The following is an 18601-nucleotide window of genomic DNA, read 5'->3' on the forward strand; positions in this document are numbered from 1 at the left end:
TCCTGGTAACACAGCAAACTGCTGGTGGGATGCAGGGCCTAAGGACAAAGGACCATCTCACTGAAACTGAAGAACTGGTAGCTGTTAAGGATAGGCTTTCGACAGTAGTTGGGCCCTCTGAAGAAGCCTAGTGCTATTAGGCTTCTGCCTGCTCACCAATTCTGACAGTGGAGGGCTGCTTATCTGGACGCAGATCACTTGCATAGCCACTCCAGCCTCATCAGGTGTGGCCCTTTTAGGCTGCTAACAGAGGGGCATAGAGAAACCTATTTTCCCTGGAAATGTCCAAGAACCTGAGTAGTTGTCACAATTGGAGTTCAAAGAGAGGTCCAGCCTAACACTAAAATTTGGCACATCTATAAACATCCACGATCTAACACTAACCTATCTAACCCTGTAAAGAGGAAATCAGTATACATACCTTTTCTGAAGTCGATTCGACCCGATACCACACTGAGCTGTCAGCCGCAGCTTCGCTGTGGAGGTGGGTGTAGAGGAGGTAGCCGACAAAAGAAGCCCCATAGTAAGTCTATGGGTGACGTCACTTTCCATTCATTTCTCAGCCGTTGTCGGCTGTGTCCTCTGCAGAGCTTCTGCTGTATGAGACCGGATTGGATCGGCTTCAAAAAAGGTATGTATACTTATTTCTTCTTTACAGGGTTAGATAGGTTAGTGTTAGATCCTGGATGTCTATAGCTGTAGTGATTTTAGTGTTATGCTGGACTTCTGCTTTAAAGCAGCCTGCACCTACATCTGAGCATGGTGAAAAAATGTGCACTCCACTACACTGAAAAATAGCTGGGAACTTGCATTAACATTCAGTTGACATTTAATAATGTTTTATTTCACTACAGGTACACATTAATGTGTATTTCAGCTAATTCTTCTAACGTTCACTCAGTATAGACAGTTTATATTCCTAATTTATTATCAATATACACCCATTACTTTTCTGTATCGACCAAGGATGAAGTCAGAACCGCTTATTGCAGCCATTTTTACATTCTAGAAGTACAGTGTAAATCACACATTTGCAGCGAGGAGACCTATCAACAGCACAATCTTGAATAAGAATCAGTGTTTCTTTAGCAACTAATACTATAAAGGCAGGTTTATTGCTCTATGGCTCTTACCAGAAATGCAAGGTCCTCTTAACATTACAGTTAAATGTTTCTGTTGTTTGCAGGCAGATCTCCTTAGGAAGCATTCATTTTGGTAAGTGTCTCCATTTGATCCACAAACTGGTACATAATTTGTGCCACACTGCAAAATAACATTAAACAGGCATCTGTTAAAGTACAAATAAACCTTAATCATAAATTAAAGTGCACTTGTGTCCAGACTTGGACATTAAAGGATATACATATTCTCTACAAGCACTTCAAGGGCTTTGATACAAGCCATCCCTGACCTCTCTAGCTTCATGTACCTCACACAACACAAAAAAGACTGTAAGGGTTAATTCACACCATGATGCATATGCACTGACAATCGCTGATGATGTGCGTTGCAGTGCGGACTGCAGTGCGTTTTCTTTCATGCGTTTTGGAGTTTTTTAAAGACCTATTGCTTTTCTTTTATCTCACGATCACTATAGCACATCTTAACACCGCAATCAAATGCTGGCTGCCTCTTTTTTTCAGCGTGCAAAAACGTAGCACATATGTGTGAGCTGATCCAACAATAAACAAGTCTTTTTGTCTTGTCCACACATTTGGACTGCCTTAAGCAACACCGCTTAATTAACCTTGTGTGAAGAAGCCCTAAAGTCAGGTTTTAGTGTGTAGAGAACTGTCAGGCTGGCAAAATTCAATTTTCAATTGAAAAAAGCTGTCATTTAAATGCATCTGTTGAAAAATTTGAAAATTAATTACTCCATTATGCCTATAGCTACATCTGTAAATGATGGCTTGTTTTTAATTGATTTTACATATGAATTAGAAAATGTTATGTAAATACTTTTGTGTACATAGTTTGAGCACAGATTCAAAAACGAATTACCCTATACACATGCCTTTTTTATTTGTATAAACATACTATTAACTTAAAAAAAAAAAAATTTTAACTAAACATTTCAACAAAGTGTTATTTTATTGAAATTGTTTTTTCAAATAGTAGCATAAAAGGAAGTAGTAAAAAAAGACACTTTTGAGTTTAATTTATATTTTTGAACAATAACTCTTCATGGTTTGTATATTCATTACCTGCTTCCTACTCGGCCTATTGTAAAATGACTGCTGAATGGGAGCTCTGTTATGCTGGGAGGATGTTATATGACGTCCTCGCACGATCACACCTCGCACACGCACCATGGGCCACGCTCTGGCATGATCTGCTAATATACACAGCCACTGTACTAGTGACTGGCTGGGAAGGGGTTAACATCTAGGGCAATCAGAAGGTTAACTGTGTGCCTAACAAGTGTTAATGTGTGTACTGTTTTTACTAAGCAAAGTGCAGGTTTTTACTCCCTGCTTCTCAGGGAGGAAAAAAAATGGCACATTGCTGATGTCTGTAGAGAGCCCTTTTGTAAGAACAGTAGCGGAATGGTCGCACTTCCCATGGGATGCAATTAGAATTTATTAATAAAGTAAAAAAAGGCACAGGATTTCACAGGCATCATGCAGGGTACAAAAATATGACGCCTTTCACACGATTAAGCGTGCTTTATCAAACTTAGTCTTGTGAAATGCGTCATCCTTTTGTCCCATGCATGATGCCTGTTACATCCTGTGTTTTTTTTACTTTATAATAAATTCTGAAAGCATCTTATGGGAAGTGCGACCATTCCTCTACTCTTCTTACAGCAGTTTCCGTCTTGGCTTTTGTAGAGAGCCCTGTGTTGTTTACCAACACAGGGCTCTTCTGTCATTCGCTTAGCCGATCAGTGGGTGCAGGCCATAAATCATGCGCTGGGATCCGCTGATTGGCTTGTGCTACAGCAAATGGCAATTCAAGCTTCTGAGTGAGTGCGTGCATGTGCGAGCAGACCAGAAAAAAAGCCACGATATACAGGTATGTGCTGCCTGTATGAGCCGATCTACCGCAGTAACTGTACTGCAGCGGGTCGGCGAGTGGTTTAAGTGGTCAAACAAATATAAGAAAACACTTTCAATGGTATACTTTATGTAACAGAACAAAAGGGAACAAATAAGAGAAGTTTACTTCTAAGTAAAGTCTTGTTCACACATGGAGTACTAAAACGCACACCCGTAGGGAGCCATGTTCACCAGCATGGGGATGCACAGGTGTTCCAAGCAGGCAAAAAATTGTGTGTCAGGGCTAAGTCGGTCAATCTGTGGCAGCGTGCAATACGTGTAGATATACAGACACTAAATAATAGGTGTAAATAAATGCAGTGCTGAAATAATTCAATTATTCCTTATGTATCAAAAAAGTATACATAGAATCAAGTGAATAATAATCAATCATGTAGTAAAAAACTATAGTGACATAGTGTTACACCATATACAGTACATAGTGCAAGAAAAATACACATAATAAAGTTCATAAGAAAACAAAGTTCCCTGTAGGCAGTTGATGTCACCTGGGATGCAGCGGCTGCACAGACACAGACGATGCTCCCAATCTGACATCCACATGGGTATGCGTGCATGGTCCCAAACACACACTGTCTGTATTTCAGGATGAACAAATGCTTCTGTACGAATCTCAGATTGAGAGCCGTGTCTGTATCCTTGCAGCTGCTGTGTTCCAATTGACAGCAATGGGTCTGCCTGCATGGAAATCCTGTGCTTTCCCGTGCGGGTAAACAAGGCCCTCTACAGGCGTACACTTTACCACACCCTGTGTGAATTGGATATACATCAGGGTCTAAAAATCTTCCACTAAAAAGTGTCCCTTTTTCCCATCTCATGATGATGGAAGATATGCTTGGGTTAAAAAAGGGTATAGAGTATCTTTAAGGATCACAAAGATCAGACTGAACCAAAATAAGATACTGTCCACTCACACTGAGAGGGGAATATAATAAAAAGTAACTGCAAAGGGAGAGGAGAGTGTTTTTCTTTTAAAATGCCATAAACCTCTTCACCCCCAGTCCACTGGGTAATCTCCATGACTTGGAAGGATAATTTTACAAAGCTGACACTTATTCTACATACCTGACTTAGCTATAACACTTTCCATGTAACCTTTATGACCTTACATCTCTGGTAACAAGAATTAGGCAGTAAAAAAACAGCAGGGAATGGAAAAAAATGCAATTACATTTACAGAAGTATAACACTAGACATGAATAAAAATATTACCCTGAAACACAATTTGAATAAGTATAATCTTGACAACCTTGTATCTGATATTCTATGTTTTGAACATTGACAGCCTTGTATCTGATATTCTATGTTTTGAACATTGATGACCTGGTATCTGAAATTCTATGTTTTGAACATTGACAGCCTTGTATCTGATATTCTCATAGGTGTGCGCAGCCTATTGCATTAGGGTGTGCACCCCAAAGTTTAAATACACATGCATGTGTTTGCCTACATGTATATGGCCCCGGTACATTACTCTCCCTGCTGGCAAAGTGAAATAGAAGTGTGTGGCACTTCTCTTATGGCAGAGCAGGTCCGAGGGAGATCTTTCCCATCTCCTCACTGGCAAACAGAACGATAATGCTAATGTGCCCTAGGTGATTAGGGTGTGCCCAGGCACACCCGGCACACCCTGTGCACACGCCTATGGATATTCTATGTTTTGAACATTGACAGTCTTGTATCTGATATTCTATGCTTTGAACATTGACAGTCTTGTATCTGATATTCTATGCTTTGAACATTGAAAGCCTTGTATCTGATATTCTATGTTTGGAACATTGAAGACCTGGTATCTGGTATTCTATGTTTTGAACATTGAAGACCTGGTATCTGGTATTCTATGTTTTGAACATTGACAGCCTTGTATCTGATATCCTATGTTTTGAACATTGACAGTCTTGTATCTGATATTCTATGTTTTGAACATTGACAGCCTTGTATCTGATATCCTATGTTTTGAACATTGACAGTCTTCTATCTGATATTCTATAATTTTAACATTGAGCCTTGTATCCGATATTCTATGTTTTGAACATTGACAGCCTTGTATCTGATATTCTATGTTTTGAACATTTACAGCCTTGTATCTGATATTCTATGTTTTGAACATTTACAGCCTCGTATCTGATATTCTATGTTTTGAACATTGACAGCCTTGTATCTGATATTCTATGTTTTGAACATTGACAGCCTTGTATCTGATATTCTATGTTTTGAACATTGACGACCTGGTATCTGATATTCTATGTTTTGAACATTGACAGCCTTGTATCTGATATTCTATGTTTTGAACATTGACGACCTGGTATCTGATATTCTATGTTTTGAACAGTGACAGCCTTGTATCTGATATTCTATGTTTTAAACATTGACGACCTGGTATCTGGTATTCTATGTTTTGAACATTGACAGCCTTGTATCTGATATTCTATGTTTTAAACATTGACGACCTGGTATCTGGTATTCTATGTTTTGAACATTGACAGTCTTGTATCTGATATTCTATGTTTTGAACATTGACAGCTTTGTATCTGATATCCTATGTTTTGAACATTGACAGTCTTCTATCTGATATTCTATAATTTTAACATTGAGCCTTGTATCCGATATTCTATGTTTTGAACATTGACAGCCTTGTATCTGATATTCTATGTTTTGAACATTTACAGCCTTGTATCTGATATTCTATGTTTTGAACATTTACAGCCTCGTATCTGATATTCTATGTTTTGAACATTGACAGCCTTGTATCTGATATTCTATGTTTTGAACATTGACAGCCTTGTATCTGATATTCTATGTTTTGAACATTGACGACCTGGTATCTGATATTCTATGTTTTGAACATTGACAGCCTTGTATCTGATATTCTATGTTTTGAACATTGACGACCTGGTATCTGATATTCTATGTTTTGAACAGTGACAGCCTTGTATCTGATATTCTATGTTTTAAACATTGACGACCTGGTATCTGGTATTCTATGTTTTGAACATTGACAGCCTTGTATCTGATATTCTATGTTTTAAACATTGACGACCTGGTATCTGGTATTCTATGTTTTGAACATTGACAGCCTTGTATCTGGTACAATATTTTGAACAAGTTTGTGCACACATTAGATACACAAAATATGTGTGGAGACATCTCATGGCTCCTCATTCTGCGATTCAAATCTGTAAAGAAAAGCGCACGCAACCTCGGGCAATAACGCTTTAATAAAGGACAACAACACAGTACATTGGAATTGCACTCACACTTTTCCTTTAAGACAATCGCTTTACAGCATTCCAACAGGAGCTACTCGCTCCTCCCGTCCCTCCAGATGGTGACTCTGCGGTCTCCTCATTCGCGGCTGCCGCCGCTGTTTCCCCGCTCTCCTTCACTTCCTGTGTTGCCTGGTCACCGGATGCCGGTTCTAGTGCGCCTGCGCACTATACCAACGTAATCTACGGCGCCTCAGGAAAGCCTCAGCCAAAGCCGGAGCCACAAGTTGTACAGAGCTGCGAGGTGGGAGATTCAAGACACGGGTGCACTGCCTCTGCTGTTACTATGGACAACGCGTTTCGGAGGCGGAGCCTCCTTCCTCAGGTCCCACCTTGCTGCCTGCTAACGCCCCTCCCTATATACCCGGGATACCATCGGCCCTAATTATTTGATTGTGTATTCTTAAAGGGGCCAGTAACCAATAATCCTTATCCACCTTGGCTGGGACGGGAGAAGCAAGGGGCTATCCACTTTTAAAAAACATATATTAAAAAACATATATTAAAAATACAGTTTAAGATACAATTTAAAATACAATTTAAAATTTAAATTAAAATACAATTTAATACCAGCGCAGATATTAACCAGAGCAATTATAGATACATGTTTGGATATCACATTCCCTACATAGCAATGGTTGTCTCCTGCTAAAAATACATAAACGTATCCTAAAAGTATATATGTATATAAGACTGTAAGCTACATCAGCATTTCCTAATACCAATAGTCGACGGATCATATTAATTCCACATTATCTCTCATCCATCTACCAGGATAATTTCATAAGTCAGGATAATACACATAATAAATATATAAAAATACTAGTCTCATTAGAATTCAGTAAGATAAGATTCAATTCCATATGGCACATATGCAAATATCAATCAGTATATGAGGATACTACTCCATATAGGCCAACCAAATATACTACACGGCAGTTGTTTATATTTCTCATATATATATACACACATATATATATATATATATATACACACACATGAGAAATACATATACCTACACATACCCATCGGTGGTGACACCCTGAGTATCCCCAAATATATATCTATACATATACACCTATTCACATACCCAGCTGCTCAGATATTGTTGTGTGGACACGAATGTGCGTATGCCTCCGTGCACACTTCACAGACACATGGCCGGGCAGGGACTATGTTCCCTACCCTTGGTAACCATGTGTATGTGCATGTGCTGGAACCCACTCTACCATGCCCACACCCCCGTGCTGATATGTCAAATGATCATGTTGACTTCCAGCTCCTCATTGAGCCCACCCGGCGACATGGACCCAAGCGTAAAGATCCAGAATGTTTCTTGCCTGCACAGGATCGAAAACCTTTCACCTTCTGGGAGAGTCATAGATATGGCTTCAATCCCAAATAGTTCCAGGCCTGCAGTATATATATATGAGAAATATAAACAACTGCCGTGTAGTATATTTGGTTGGCCTATATGGAGTAGTATCCTCATATACTAATTGATATTTGCATATGTGCCATATGGAATTGAATCTTATCTTACTGAATTCTAATGAGACTAGTATTTTTATATATTTATTATGTGTATTATCCTGACTTATGAAATTATCCTGGTAGATGGATGAGAGATAATGTGGAATTAATATGATCCGTCGACTATTGGTATTAGGAAATGCTGATGTAGCTTAGAGTCTTATATACATATATACTTTTAGGATACGTTTATGTATTTTTAGCAGGAGACAACCATTTCTATGTAGGGAATGTGATATCCAAACATGTATCTATAATAGCTCTGGTTAATATCTGCGCTGGTATTAAATTGTATTTTAATTTAAATTTTAAATTGTATTTTAAATTGTATCTTAAACTGTATTTTTAATATATGTTTTTTAAAAGTGGATAGCCCCTTGCTTCTCCCGTCCCAGCCAAGGTGGATAAGGATTATTGGTTACTGGCTCCTTTAAGAATACACAATCAAATAATTAGGGCCGATGGTATCCCGGGTATATAGGGAGGGGCGTTAGCAGGAAGCAAGGTGGGACCTGAGGAAGGAGGCTCCGCCTCCGAAACGTGTTGTCCGTAGTAACAGCAGAGGCAGTGCACCCGTGTCTTGAATCTCCCACCTCGCAGCTCCGTACAACTTGTGGCTCCGGCTTTGGCTGAGGCTTTCCTGAGGCGCCGTAGATTACGTTGGTATAGTGCGCAGGCGCACTAGAACCGGCATCCGGTGACCAGGCAACACAGGAAGTGAAGGAGAGCGGGGAAACAGCGGCGGCAGCCGCGAATGAGGAGACCGCAGAGTCACCATCTGGAGGGACGGGAGGAGCGAGTAGCTCCTGTTGGAATGCTGTAAAGCGATTGTCTTAAAGGAAAAGTGTGAGTGCAATTCCAATGTACTGTGTTGTTGTCCTTTATTAAAGCGTTATTGCCCGAGGTTGCGTGCGCTTTTCTTTACAGATTTGAATTGTTTTGATCCACCCCCCCCCCCCCCAGTGGAGTGAGAGAGGAGCAGCAGCAACCAGGACATTTCAGCTATAAAACATACAAACAAAGGAGGTGAACACATGGACAGCGCCATGGGCTGGTGAAGTACTCCTCTTTGTACTTGTTGTATATCAGCATGTGCAGGATCTGTCCCTCCTGATTCTGCGGCAGTGTGTTATTGGAAACTAAGTATATTATTTTCTACAATCTGCACTTACAGTAATATTACAGGAGAAATACAGCCAAAGCCCCTTTATGGATCACTGCTTTGCCATGTTGAAGGGGCTTGTGTAATTCAGTGAAGCTATGAGCTATCCCGTGTAGGCTCTGCCAAAATGGACAGGTCATCCAATATGCTACTGGGGAAGAGCAGAGCGGCAATTTCAAGTAGCTCCAGAACTAATGAAATTACTGCTTCAAAGCGACAAGGACTTTCAGCTTTGGATAGTAGGCGTGGAAGGAAAGTAATATGCTGTAAAGAAGAATACTGCATAGGGACATCAGGGTAAACTTGATGTGGCTGGAAGGGCAAGAATAAACATCAATATTTTGGGAATTAGTGAACTAAAATTGACTTGAATGGGCAAATTCCACTCAGATGACTAATATATATATATAGTACTGTTGACAAGAATCTCTCAGATGAAATGGTGAAGCCCTCATAGTCAACAAAAGAGTGAGGAAAGCAGTACTAGGGTACAATCCCAAAAACGACAGGATGATCTTAGTCCGTATCCAAGGCAAACCACTCAACATCACAATATTCCAAGTTTATGCACCAACCTCCGATGCTGAAGAAGCTGATGTTGACCACTTTTATGAGGCTCTACAACAACTTTTAGAACTAACTCCAAAAAATATATCCTTCTCATAATAGGAGATTAGAATGCTAAAGTAGTAAGTCAAAGCATATCTGGAATAACAGGTAAATATGGCCTTGAAGTATAAAATGAAGCGGGACAAAGACTTATAGAGTTTTGTCAAGAAAACCCACTGGTAATAACAAACACTCTTTTCCAACAACCAAAGAGGTGACTCTACACATGGGCATCACTCTATGGTCAATACAGAAATCAGATTGATTATATTCTCTGCAGCCAAAGAATGAGAAGCTCTATACAGTCAGTCAAAACAACACCTGGAGTGGACTGTGGCTTAGACCATGAGCTTCTTATGCAAAATTCAGGCTTAAAGTGAAGAAAGTGTTAAACGTCACTATACATTTCAGATGTGATCTATATCTGATCCCTTGTGAATACTCAGAACTAAGAAGGAAGGCAAAAGGCAATGGAGAAAAGGGAAAATATACCCATCCGAATGCAGACTTCCAGAGGATAGTAAGAAAAGACAAAAAGAAAAAAAAAAAACACATGGTTAGAGGCTTTGTCTTTACCCCGAGACACAGTATGTTCCCAGATGGGGTGTCTGCGGGTGCTAGACAATGCTTCTATGAACCTATCTACAGTTGTTTGTTATAACCAACCTTGTATATTACACCCTGCCATGTGTTATTAAGACTTATGTAATGTTGATACTGTTCACCTTGCTTTTTATTTTCTGTCCTCATGGAAAAACACAATAAAAGAATATTGAAGAAGAAAAAAAAAAAGACCTTCTTAAAAAATCAATGCAAAAAATTTGAGCTTTTCAAGAAAATTGGACATATCAAGGGATAGTTTTGTGCAAAGATGGGCATGATAATAGACAAAATGGCAAGGAGCTGACAGAAGCAGAAGAGATAAAGAAAAGATGGCAAGAATACATGGAAGAACTATATAAGAAACATCTGAATTTCCCATATAACCACGATGATGCAGTCATTGACCTTGAACCGGATATCCTGGGGAGTGAAGTCAAGTGGGCCTTAGAAAGCATTGCTAATAACAAAGCTAGTGGAAGTGATGGTATCCCAGCTAGAGCTGCACGATTAATTGTTAAAAAATCGCGATCTCGATTCACCCCCCCGCGATCCTAAAACGGCATCTCCTCGATTCATACAGTGCAGAGTTGTTCTCTTCTCACTCTCAGCTGTCAAAAAAAGAGCCTCCAGCAAATGTTTATCAACATTGGTAATGCCCCGTACACACGTTCCGATAATCGTACGATAAAACTCGCTTTCGACCTGATCGCATGATAATCTGATCGTTAGTACACAGCTTTCGACAGCCGATCACGACAGTTGGTCCAACAAAATCCGAAGGGACAAACAGGAAAACTTCTGTCGTACGAAAACCCAATCAATCGTGACAATCGTTTCATCAGTACACTATGCGTCCGCTTAAAATCAATCGACAAAGACTGCGCATGAAACACTAAAATAGCACGGAAAAAGCCTGGCTGCCATTGTTTTTGTTTTGCACCATCTGATACGTAGCTAAGCAACCAGGAAGCTTTTCCAGAATCGTACGACAAAAATCATACGGCTTGTACGCATTGTTGAATTTGATGTTAGTATCATGCAACAAAATGCGAACGATAAGTCGTCCAATTATCTGAACGTGTGTAAGGGGCTTCAGGCTGTGGGATAACTATAAACACAATGTTTTACAATGTATCGTTTTGTTCTCCAAAGAATTAACTTCCTTCTGTAAAGGAGGGCAGTTTAACTTCTTAAAGACTAAGCCTTTTTCTGACACTTGTTGCTTACAATTTAAAATCAGTATTTTTTGCAAGAAAATTACTTAGAACCCCTAAACATTATATATATATATATATATATATATATATATATATACAGTGGGTACGGAAAGTATTCAGACCCCCTTAAATTTTTCACTCTTTGTTATATTGCAGCCATTTGCTAAAATCATTTAGGTTCATTCTTCTTCCTCATGAATGTACACATAGCACCCCATACTGACAGAAAAACACAGAATTGTTGACATTGTTGCAGATTTATTAAAAAAGAAAAACTGAAATATCACATGGTCCTAAGTATTCAGACCCTTTGCTCAGTATTTAGTAGAAGCCCCCTTTTGATCTAATACAGCCAGGAGTCTTTTTGGGAAAGATGCAACAAGTCTTTCACACCTGGATTTGGGGATCCTCTGCCATTCCTCCTTGCAGATCCCCTCCAGTTCTGTCAGGTTGGATGGTAAACGTTGGTGGACAGCCATTTTTAGGTCTCTCCAGAGATGCTCAATTGGGTTTAAGTCAGGGCTCTGGCTGGGCCATTCAAGAACAGTCACGGAGTTGTTGTGAAGCCACTCCTTCGTTATTTTAGCTGTGTGCTTAGGGTCATTGTCTTGTTGGAAGGTAAACCTTCGGCCCAGTCTGAGGTCCAGAGCACTCTGGAGAAGGTTTTTGTTCAGGATATCCCTGTACTTGGCCGCATTCATCTTTCCCTCGATTGCAACCAGTCGTCCTTTCCCTGCAGCTGAAAAACACCCCCACAGCATGATGCTGCCACCACCATGCTTCACCGTTGGGACTGTATTGGACAGGTGATGAGCAGTGCCTGGTTTTCTCCACACATACCGCTTAGAATTAAGGCCAAAAAGTTCTATTTTGGTCTCATCAGACCAGAGAATCTTATTTCTCACCATCTTGGAGTCCTTCAGGTGTTTTTTAGCAAACTCCATGCGGGCTTCCATGTGTCTTACACTGAGGAGAGGCTTCCGTCGGGCCACTCTGCCATAAAGCCCTGACTGGTGGAGGGCTGCAGTGATGGTTGACTTTCTACAACTTTCTCCCATCTCCTGACTGCATCTCTGGAGCTCAGCCACAGTGATCTTTGGGTTCTTCTTTACCTCTCTCACCAAGGCTCTTCTCCCCCGATAGCTCAGTTTGGCCGGACGGCCAGCTCTAGGAAGGGTTCTGGTCGTCCCAAACGTCTTCCATTTGAGGATTATGGAGGCCACTGTGCTCTTAGGAACCTTAAGTGCAGCAGAAATCTTTTTGTAACCTTGGCCAGATCTGTGCCTTGCCACAATTCTGTCTCTAAGCTCTTCAGGCAGTTCCTTTGACCTCATGATTCTCATTTGCTCTGACATGCATTGTGATCTGGAAGGTCTTATATAGACAGGTGTGTGGCTTTCCTAATCAAGTCCAATCAGTATAATCAAACACAGCTGGACTCAAATGAAGGTGTAGAACCATCTCAAGGATGATCAGAAGAAATGGAAAGCACCTGAGTTAAATATATGAGTGTCACAGCAAAGGGTCTGAATACTTAGGACCATGTGATATTTCAGTTTTTCTTTTTTAATAAATCTGCAACAATGACAACAATTCTGTGTTTTTCTGTCAGTATGGGGTGCTATGTGTACATTCATGAGGAAGAAGAATGAACCTAAATGATTTTAGCAAATGGCTGCAATATAACAAAGAGTGAAAAATTTAAGGGGGTCTGAATACTTTCCGTACCCACTGTATATATATATATATATATATATATATATATATATGTATATACCGTATATATATATATATATATTTTTTTTAGCAGAGACCCTAGAGAATAAAACGGCGATTGTTGCAAGCTTTTATGTCACACTCTAATTGCGCAGCGATCTTTCAAACGCAGTTTTTTGGGAAAAAATACACTTTAATGAATTAAAAAAAAGTAAACACTAAAGTTGGCCCAATTTTTTTGTATAATGTTAAAGATGATGTTACGCTGAGAATCTTTATTCTAAGTAATAAAATCGGGATTCTCATTTTATCCAGAATCGTGCAGCTCTATTTTTAGCACTGATTACTGTAGTGATGTCACTGGTACCCCCAAAAGTGTCAAAAATGTCAGTTAGGTGTCCGATCTGTCCGCAGCAATGTCCCAGTACCACTAAAAATCGCGAATCGCCGCCATAACTAGTAAAAAAATAAATAAATAAAAATGACAAATCTTTCCTCTAGTTTGTAGATGTGAAATATTGTTTTTTTTTTTCAGAATTGTCGCTATTTTTGTTTATAGCGCAAAAAAATAAAAAACCGCAGAGGTGAACAAATACCACCAAAAGAAAGCTATATTTGTGGGAGAAAAAGGACATCAATTTTATTTGGGTAAAGAGTCGCACAACTGCGTAATTGTCAGTTAAAGTAAGGCAGTGCCGTATCGCAAAAAATGGCCCGGTCATTAAGGGGGTAAAACATTCCGGTCCAGAAATGGTTAACCTATATGCAGAGTACATCATGCGAAATGCCAGGATCGATGAATCACAAGCCGGAATTAAGATTGCAGGGAGAAATATCAACAACCTGAGATATGCAGACGTTACCACACTAATGGTAGAAAGTGAAGAACTAAAGGGTCTCTTAATGAAGGTGAAAGCAGAGAGTGCAAAAGCTGGCCTGAAATTGAACATTAAGAAAACTAAGATCATGGCAACCGGTCCCATCACTCCTTGGCAAATAGAGGGAGAAGAAATGGAAACAGTGACAGATTTTATCTTCCTAGGCTCCAAGATCACAGCAGACGGTGACTGTAGCCATGAGCAAGAGAAATGCTTGCTTCTTGGGAGGAAAGCATTGGCAACCCTAGACAACATTAATAAAAGCAGAGACATCACCCTAGCAACAAAGTGCCATATAGTCAAACCTATGGTTGTGAAAGTTGGACCATAAGGAAAGCTGAACGCAGAAGAATTGATGCTTTTGAACTATCTCTAAGAAGACTCTTAAAGGTCCCTTGGGCGGCAAGAAGATCAAACCAGTCAATCCTGAAGGAGATCAACCCTTAATATTCACCGGAAGGACAGATCACAAAGCTAAAACTCAAATACTATGGCCACCTAATGCGAGGAATCCTCTCTTGGAAAAAACCCTGAAGCTGGGAAACATGGAAGGAAAAAGGAAAAGAGGACGATAGAAAACAAGATGGATGGATAGCATCATCGAAACAATGAACATGAAGTTAAGCAAGCTCCGGGAGGCAGTGGAGGACAGAAAAGCCTAGAGTGCTAAGGTTTAATAGGTCACAAAGAGTCGGACATGACTAAACAACTGAACAACAACAGCCAAAGCTCATTTGGCTGTACTTCTGTGGGTCAAAGAAGTGCATTTCATTCTGCACTCCCATGACCCGTTTTCAGTAAACGTGCGGGCTGAAGCCCACTATCAGCTGACAATACAGTGCTGGTCCAGGGCTAAGGCAAGATGGCAACAATGAAGTCTGGATCCACCCACATGCCTGGACTGGCACCCGCTGAGAGCCTGAGCCTGCCACTCCTGCCCCCTGACAGTCACCAGCTCTCTGCTTAGGGAACCCTGAGAACCGAGCGATCGGCAGTGTTTGGTTGCTCAGTTCTCAGTCTTAGAGCTGGAGAGGGACAGATGAAGCATTGGACTGATGCTGTATCTGCCTAGGTAAGTATGATTCTGAAAAAAACATACTTCTGTATTCAGCTTCTTTATCTTTTTATCCTTGCCTATGTTCCCATTTAAGCTGGTGTCTCCCTACACTGTCTGCATCAACATAAACACACAGCACCATAGCCTAGGATGGCAAGGCACTCCTTGGCTCTTCCTTTCTCTTCCCCCTCCTTTCTCCAAACTAAACAGACTGGCTCTAGATCAGAAGAAACATGCACAGAAAGCAGGAGCCAGCAGCATTGAAAGTTGTAAACTGCAACTGCTGGGGTAAGAGTTAGAAAGAAGATTTGCAGGTATGAATATTTTTACATAGTTAAATTAGTCCAGCTCTGGAATTTCTGTAGTAGACACCACTATTAAAGTGATACACTAGCTTTCAGGCCCCATGCTGATAATCAGCCTGGCTGCATTGTGAACACAGGAGGTTACCCGATCACCACAGGCACCATTCAAAGATCGCTTTGCATCTTCTCAATATTTGCAAAGCATTCTTTAATTGGACAAGGTGGAGAAGCAGGGCAGTGACGTTACACTCTCCACCTTGTCCAATCACAGTATGCTTTGCATTCATTAAGGAATTGCAAAGCATTCTCTGAATGGTGCCTGTGCTGAGCAGGAGGCCAGTGTTCGCAAATCAGCAGGGCAGCTGTTCAGCACAGGACCCGGAAGCAAGTGGAAATAACAAATCACTGTATTAACAGTGTCTACTACAGTTATTTCCAGCTTCTAGAGGGATTCCACAGGTATGGTATATGCAAGCTGGACCAATGTAACTATGTAAAAATATCCATACCTAAATCTTTAACAGTTAACTGGAGATTTTTTTCCCTACAATTAATTTTTATTGAGTTTTGCAGGGAAACAACAAACAAAAGAAAAAAAGGATATAACATAAAAATGCAACTGGGTCTCTATAGGGCAATACATGGGTAAATAGGCATATGTAATCTGATGCCCAGTGTGAAGTTCCTATGAGTCAGCTAACATAGTATCTAACTTTTTGCCTTATAGGGCTCAAGGAAGTGGCGAATATTATTGTTATTGTGCTCAATGTGTTAAACTAAAGAATTTGAGGGTTTACTACTACTTTTAAGTGAGAATAAACCCAAAAGCAAACATTTATTATATTGCTGCGTACCAATTATTTCATGCAATGGCTGCATTTGTTTTCTTTTTTTAGGCTTATTTTCTTCTATTTTAATTAAGTGAACCAGCCACAAGGTCTGTTTTTTGTTTTTTTTTTTTAAAAACAAGCTATCAAGCAGAATGTATCAGTTACAGAGATGAAACAAACCATTTAACACTGACAGGGGTGCTTACAATGATTGTCTTTTATTTATGTAAACCCTTTATTCCAAGAGGAAACAACTGTTTGAAACCAAACTCCATCTAATACGTTAGAAGCAGTTGCAGCAGTTTGTTAGTGTATTTAAATCCACTAGTACACTGCATCTAACACCCCCTCCCCCAGACTGACAATGCTGCTGTCTGCTGTGCCCCCATGTGCTCCTTCATCCAGAGTGGGGGCACTCTAATACAAGAGATGTGTTACAGGCCAGATCTCCAGGTGAAAATAGAGATAAAAAGCCCATAAAAGAAAACAAATTGAATAGTAAACTCAGGCTGTCACTGGAACACAAACTTCTGTACAAGCTCTGCCCATTAAATCATTAAATTATTACCTTACCTCAAACTGGCAGGCACACTTCAGTATACCTCCATCTTCTTTGCACACACCCTCATATTTACACGTTGATTCATCACACACTCGTCGTACTTCAGACTCCCGCATATTCAGCTCTACAAAAGAAAAAGTCATGCTGTAAGTAAATCTGGTAGAATCTACATCTCCAGAAATCCCAATACATTTTTACCCATCTCCAGCAAGCAGTCTTTGGTCCAGTACAGAATTTGGTGGGGATCTGGGGTTCACTATATGGAGGGATAAATGCTGAACAGTGAATAACCTAATAAAGTCATACACCTAAAGCTTTTGTAACCCCAATCCTTCATATTCCTGATATGTGCCTGCTGTACCATGTACTTGAATGACAAAGTATCCTGTTCTTTTGTATTGCTTCCTTTATGTGAAATCCCTGGTGTTCCTGTCAGTCCCTCTGCTTTCCTATAAAAAAAAAAGTTCTTTAGCTATGCTAGAAACTTATTACTCTGCTTTAATGAACAGACTTGTCCTGACACGCCCCCCCCCCCCGGTGCACAGCCATTCACTGGGAAGCTCAATGTGCTGCTGCTTTTCCTCTCCCAGCTCTAATGCATCTGAGAACAGAGGGAATGTGATTGCTTATAAAAAAGGCAAAAGGGTATTTATATTTTTTTATATATATATATATCTATACACAAATGTTTGCCATTTCTGTTTAAAACTGAATGGGTTGTTTTACAAGGTGATCGTTTAGAGCCGGTTCACATTGCAGCGACCCGACTTGCCGGGGCGACCTCGGAGCGGCCGGAAAGGAACTTCATATCATTGAAGTCAATGCAGGTCACTCCAGGTCGCCCCAAAGAAGCTCAGGACACTTTTTCTAAGACGGAGCGACTTGTGTCGCTCCTATTAGAACGGGTCCTGTGCTAATCTATGGCAGGTGACCCACGGCCTGCCATAGTCGCCTGACAAGTCGCCCCAGTGTGAACCGGCTCTTACAATCACTAGAAAAGATGTGTTAATCTCAACATGGTAACGTAATAATTGTGATTTGTTTTTGTTTTTTTAACAGTGTGTGGGCATATTTGAGCAACCACTTCTTAATCCAGAAAGCCATAGGAAGATGTTGTTGGGGATTGATAGAGCCTACAAGACGTCTTAATCTTATGTTTCTTGTACATGCAGTTTAATCTCTGGTAGGGTGTGCGGTATAAAGGAGTAATTGTTTTCACCGTATAAAATGCCTACTAGTAGGCAATATACTGACATTTCATAGAGCTTACACATATACACGCATCAAAGCAGACTAAAAACTGTGAAATGTGACAGTCAAAAGGAATTCAAGGCTAAGAAATGTTAACTAAGCCCAGCATGTAAATGCCTTGTGTTTCTTGTTACCTGACAGCTTTTTTCTTCAAAACAAATGATCCACCTCAATAAAACAGCTGGAAAGTCTGCACAAAACCACTGAATGTAAAAGGCAGATGTACTGTTCAGTGCTGAATGTATGCTGTGCTAACAAATAAAAAAAAAAACTTGGTGTGTGCAATATGATCGTTGCATTGCTGACTTTGCAAAGGCAGTATCAGTGGACCTGAACTGTAACGTGAACCATGGGTCAGCACTGAGCCATGGTATCACATCATAAACAATAAACAACAACAAAAAAATCCTTTGTCGTATTAGATTTTTTGTACATCATTTCCTGCCTCAGTTCCGACTTGCTGTTAAACAAGACAAATCGCAGGATTGTTCTCCCGATTAGTGATCGACCGATATCAGATTTTTCTCTGCCGATACCAATACCGATATTCTGG

At 40.2% G+C, this 18601-nt stretch overlaps 1 protein-coding gene across 1 annotated transcript in view; it reads right to left on the reverse strand.

The window, feature by feature from the left end:
* TMEFF1 (transmembrane protein with EGF like and two follistatin like domains 1) overlaps positions 1 to 18601 on the reverse strand; it is a 311438-nt gene that overhangs the window by 161951 nt on the left and 130886 nt on the right. The window contains exons 2-3 of the mRNA XM_082258289.1: positions 16809 to 16921; positions 1134 to 1263 (exon numbers count right to left, since the gene is read on the reverse strand). Of these exons, the coding sequence (XP_082114415.1) occupies positions 1134 to 1263; positions 16809 to 16921 (243 nt within the window). The remainder of the gene's footprint in view (positions 1 to 1133; positions 1264 to 16808; positions 16922 to 18601) is intronic.

Source organism: Pelophylax lessonae (assembly GCF_965119305.1).
Source record: "Pelophylax lessonae genome assembly, chromosome: 5".
Taxonomy (NCBI): Eukaryota; Metazoa; Chordata; class Amphibia; order Anura; family Ranidae; genus Pelophylax; species Pelophylax lessonae.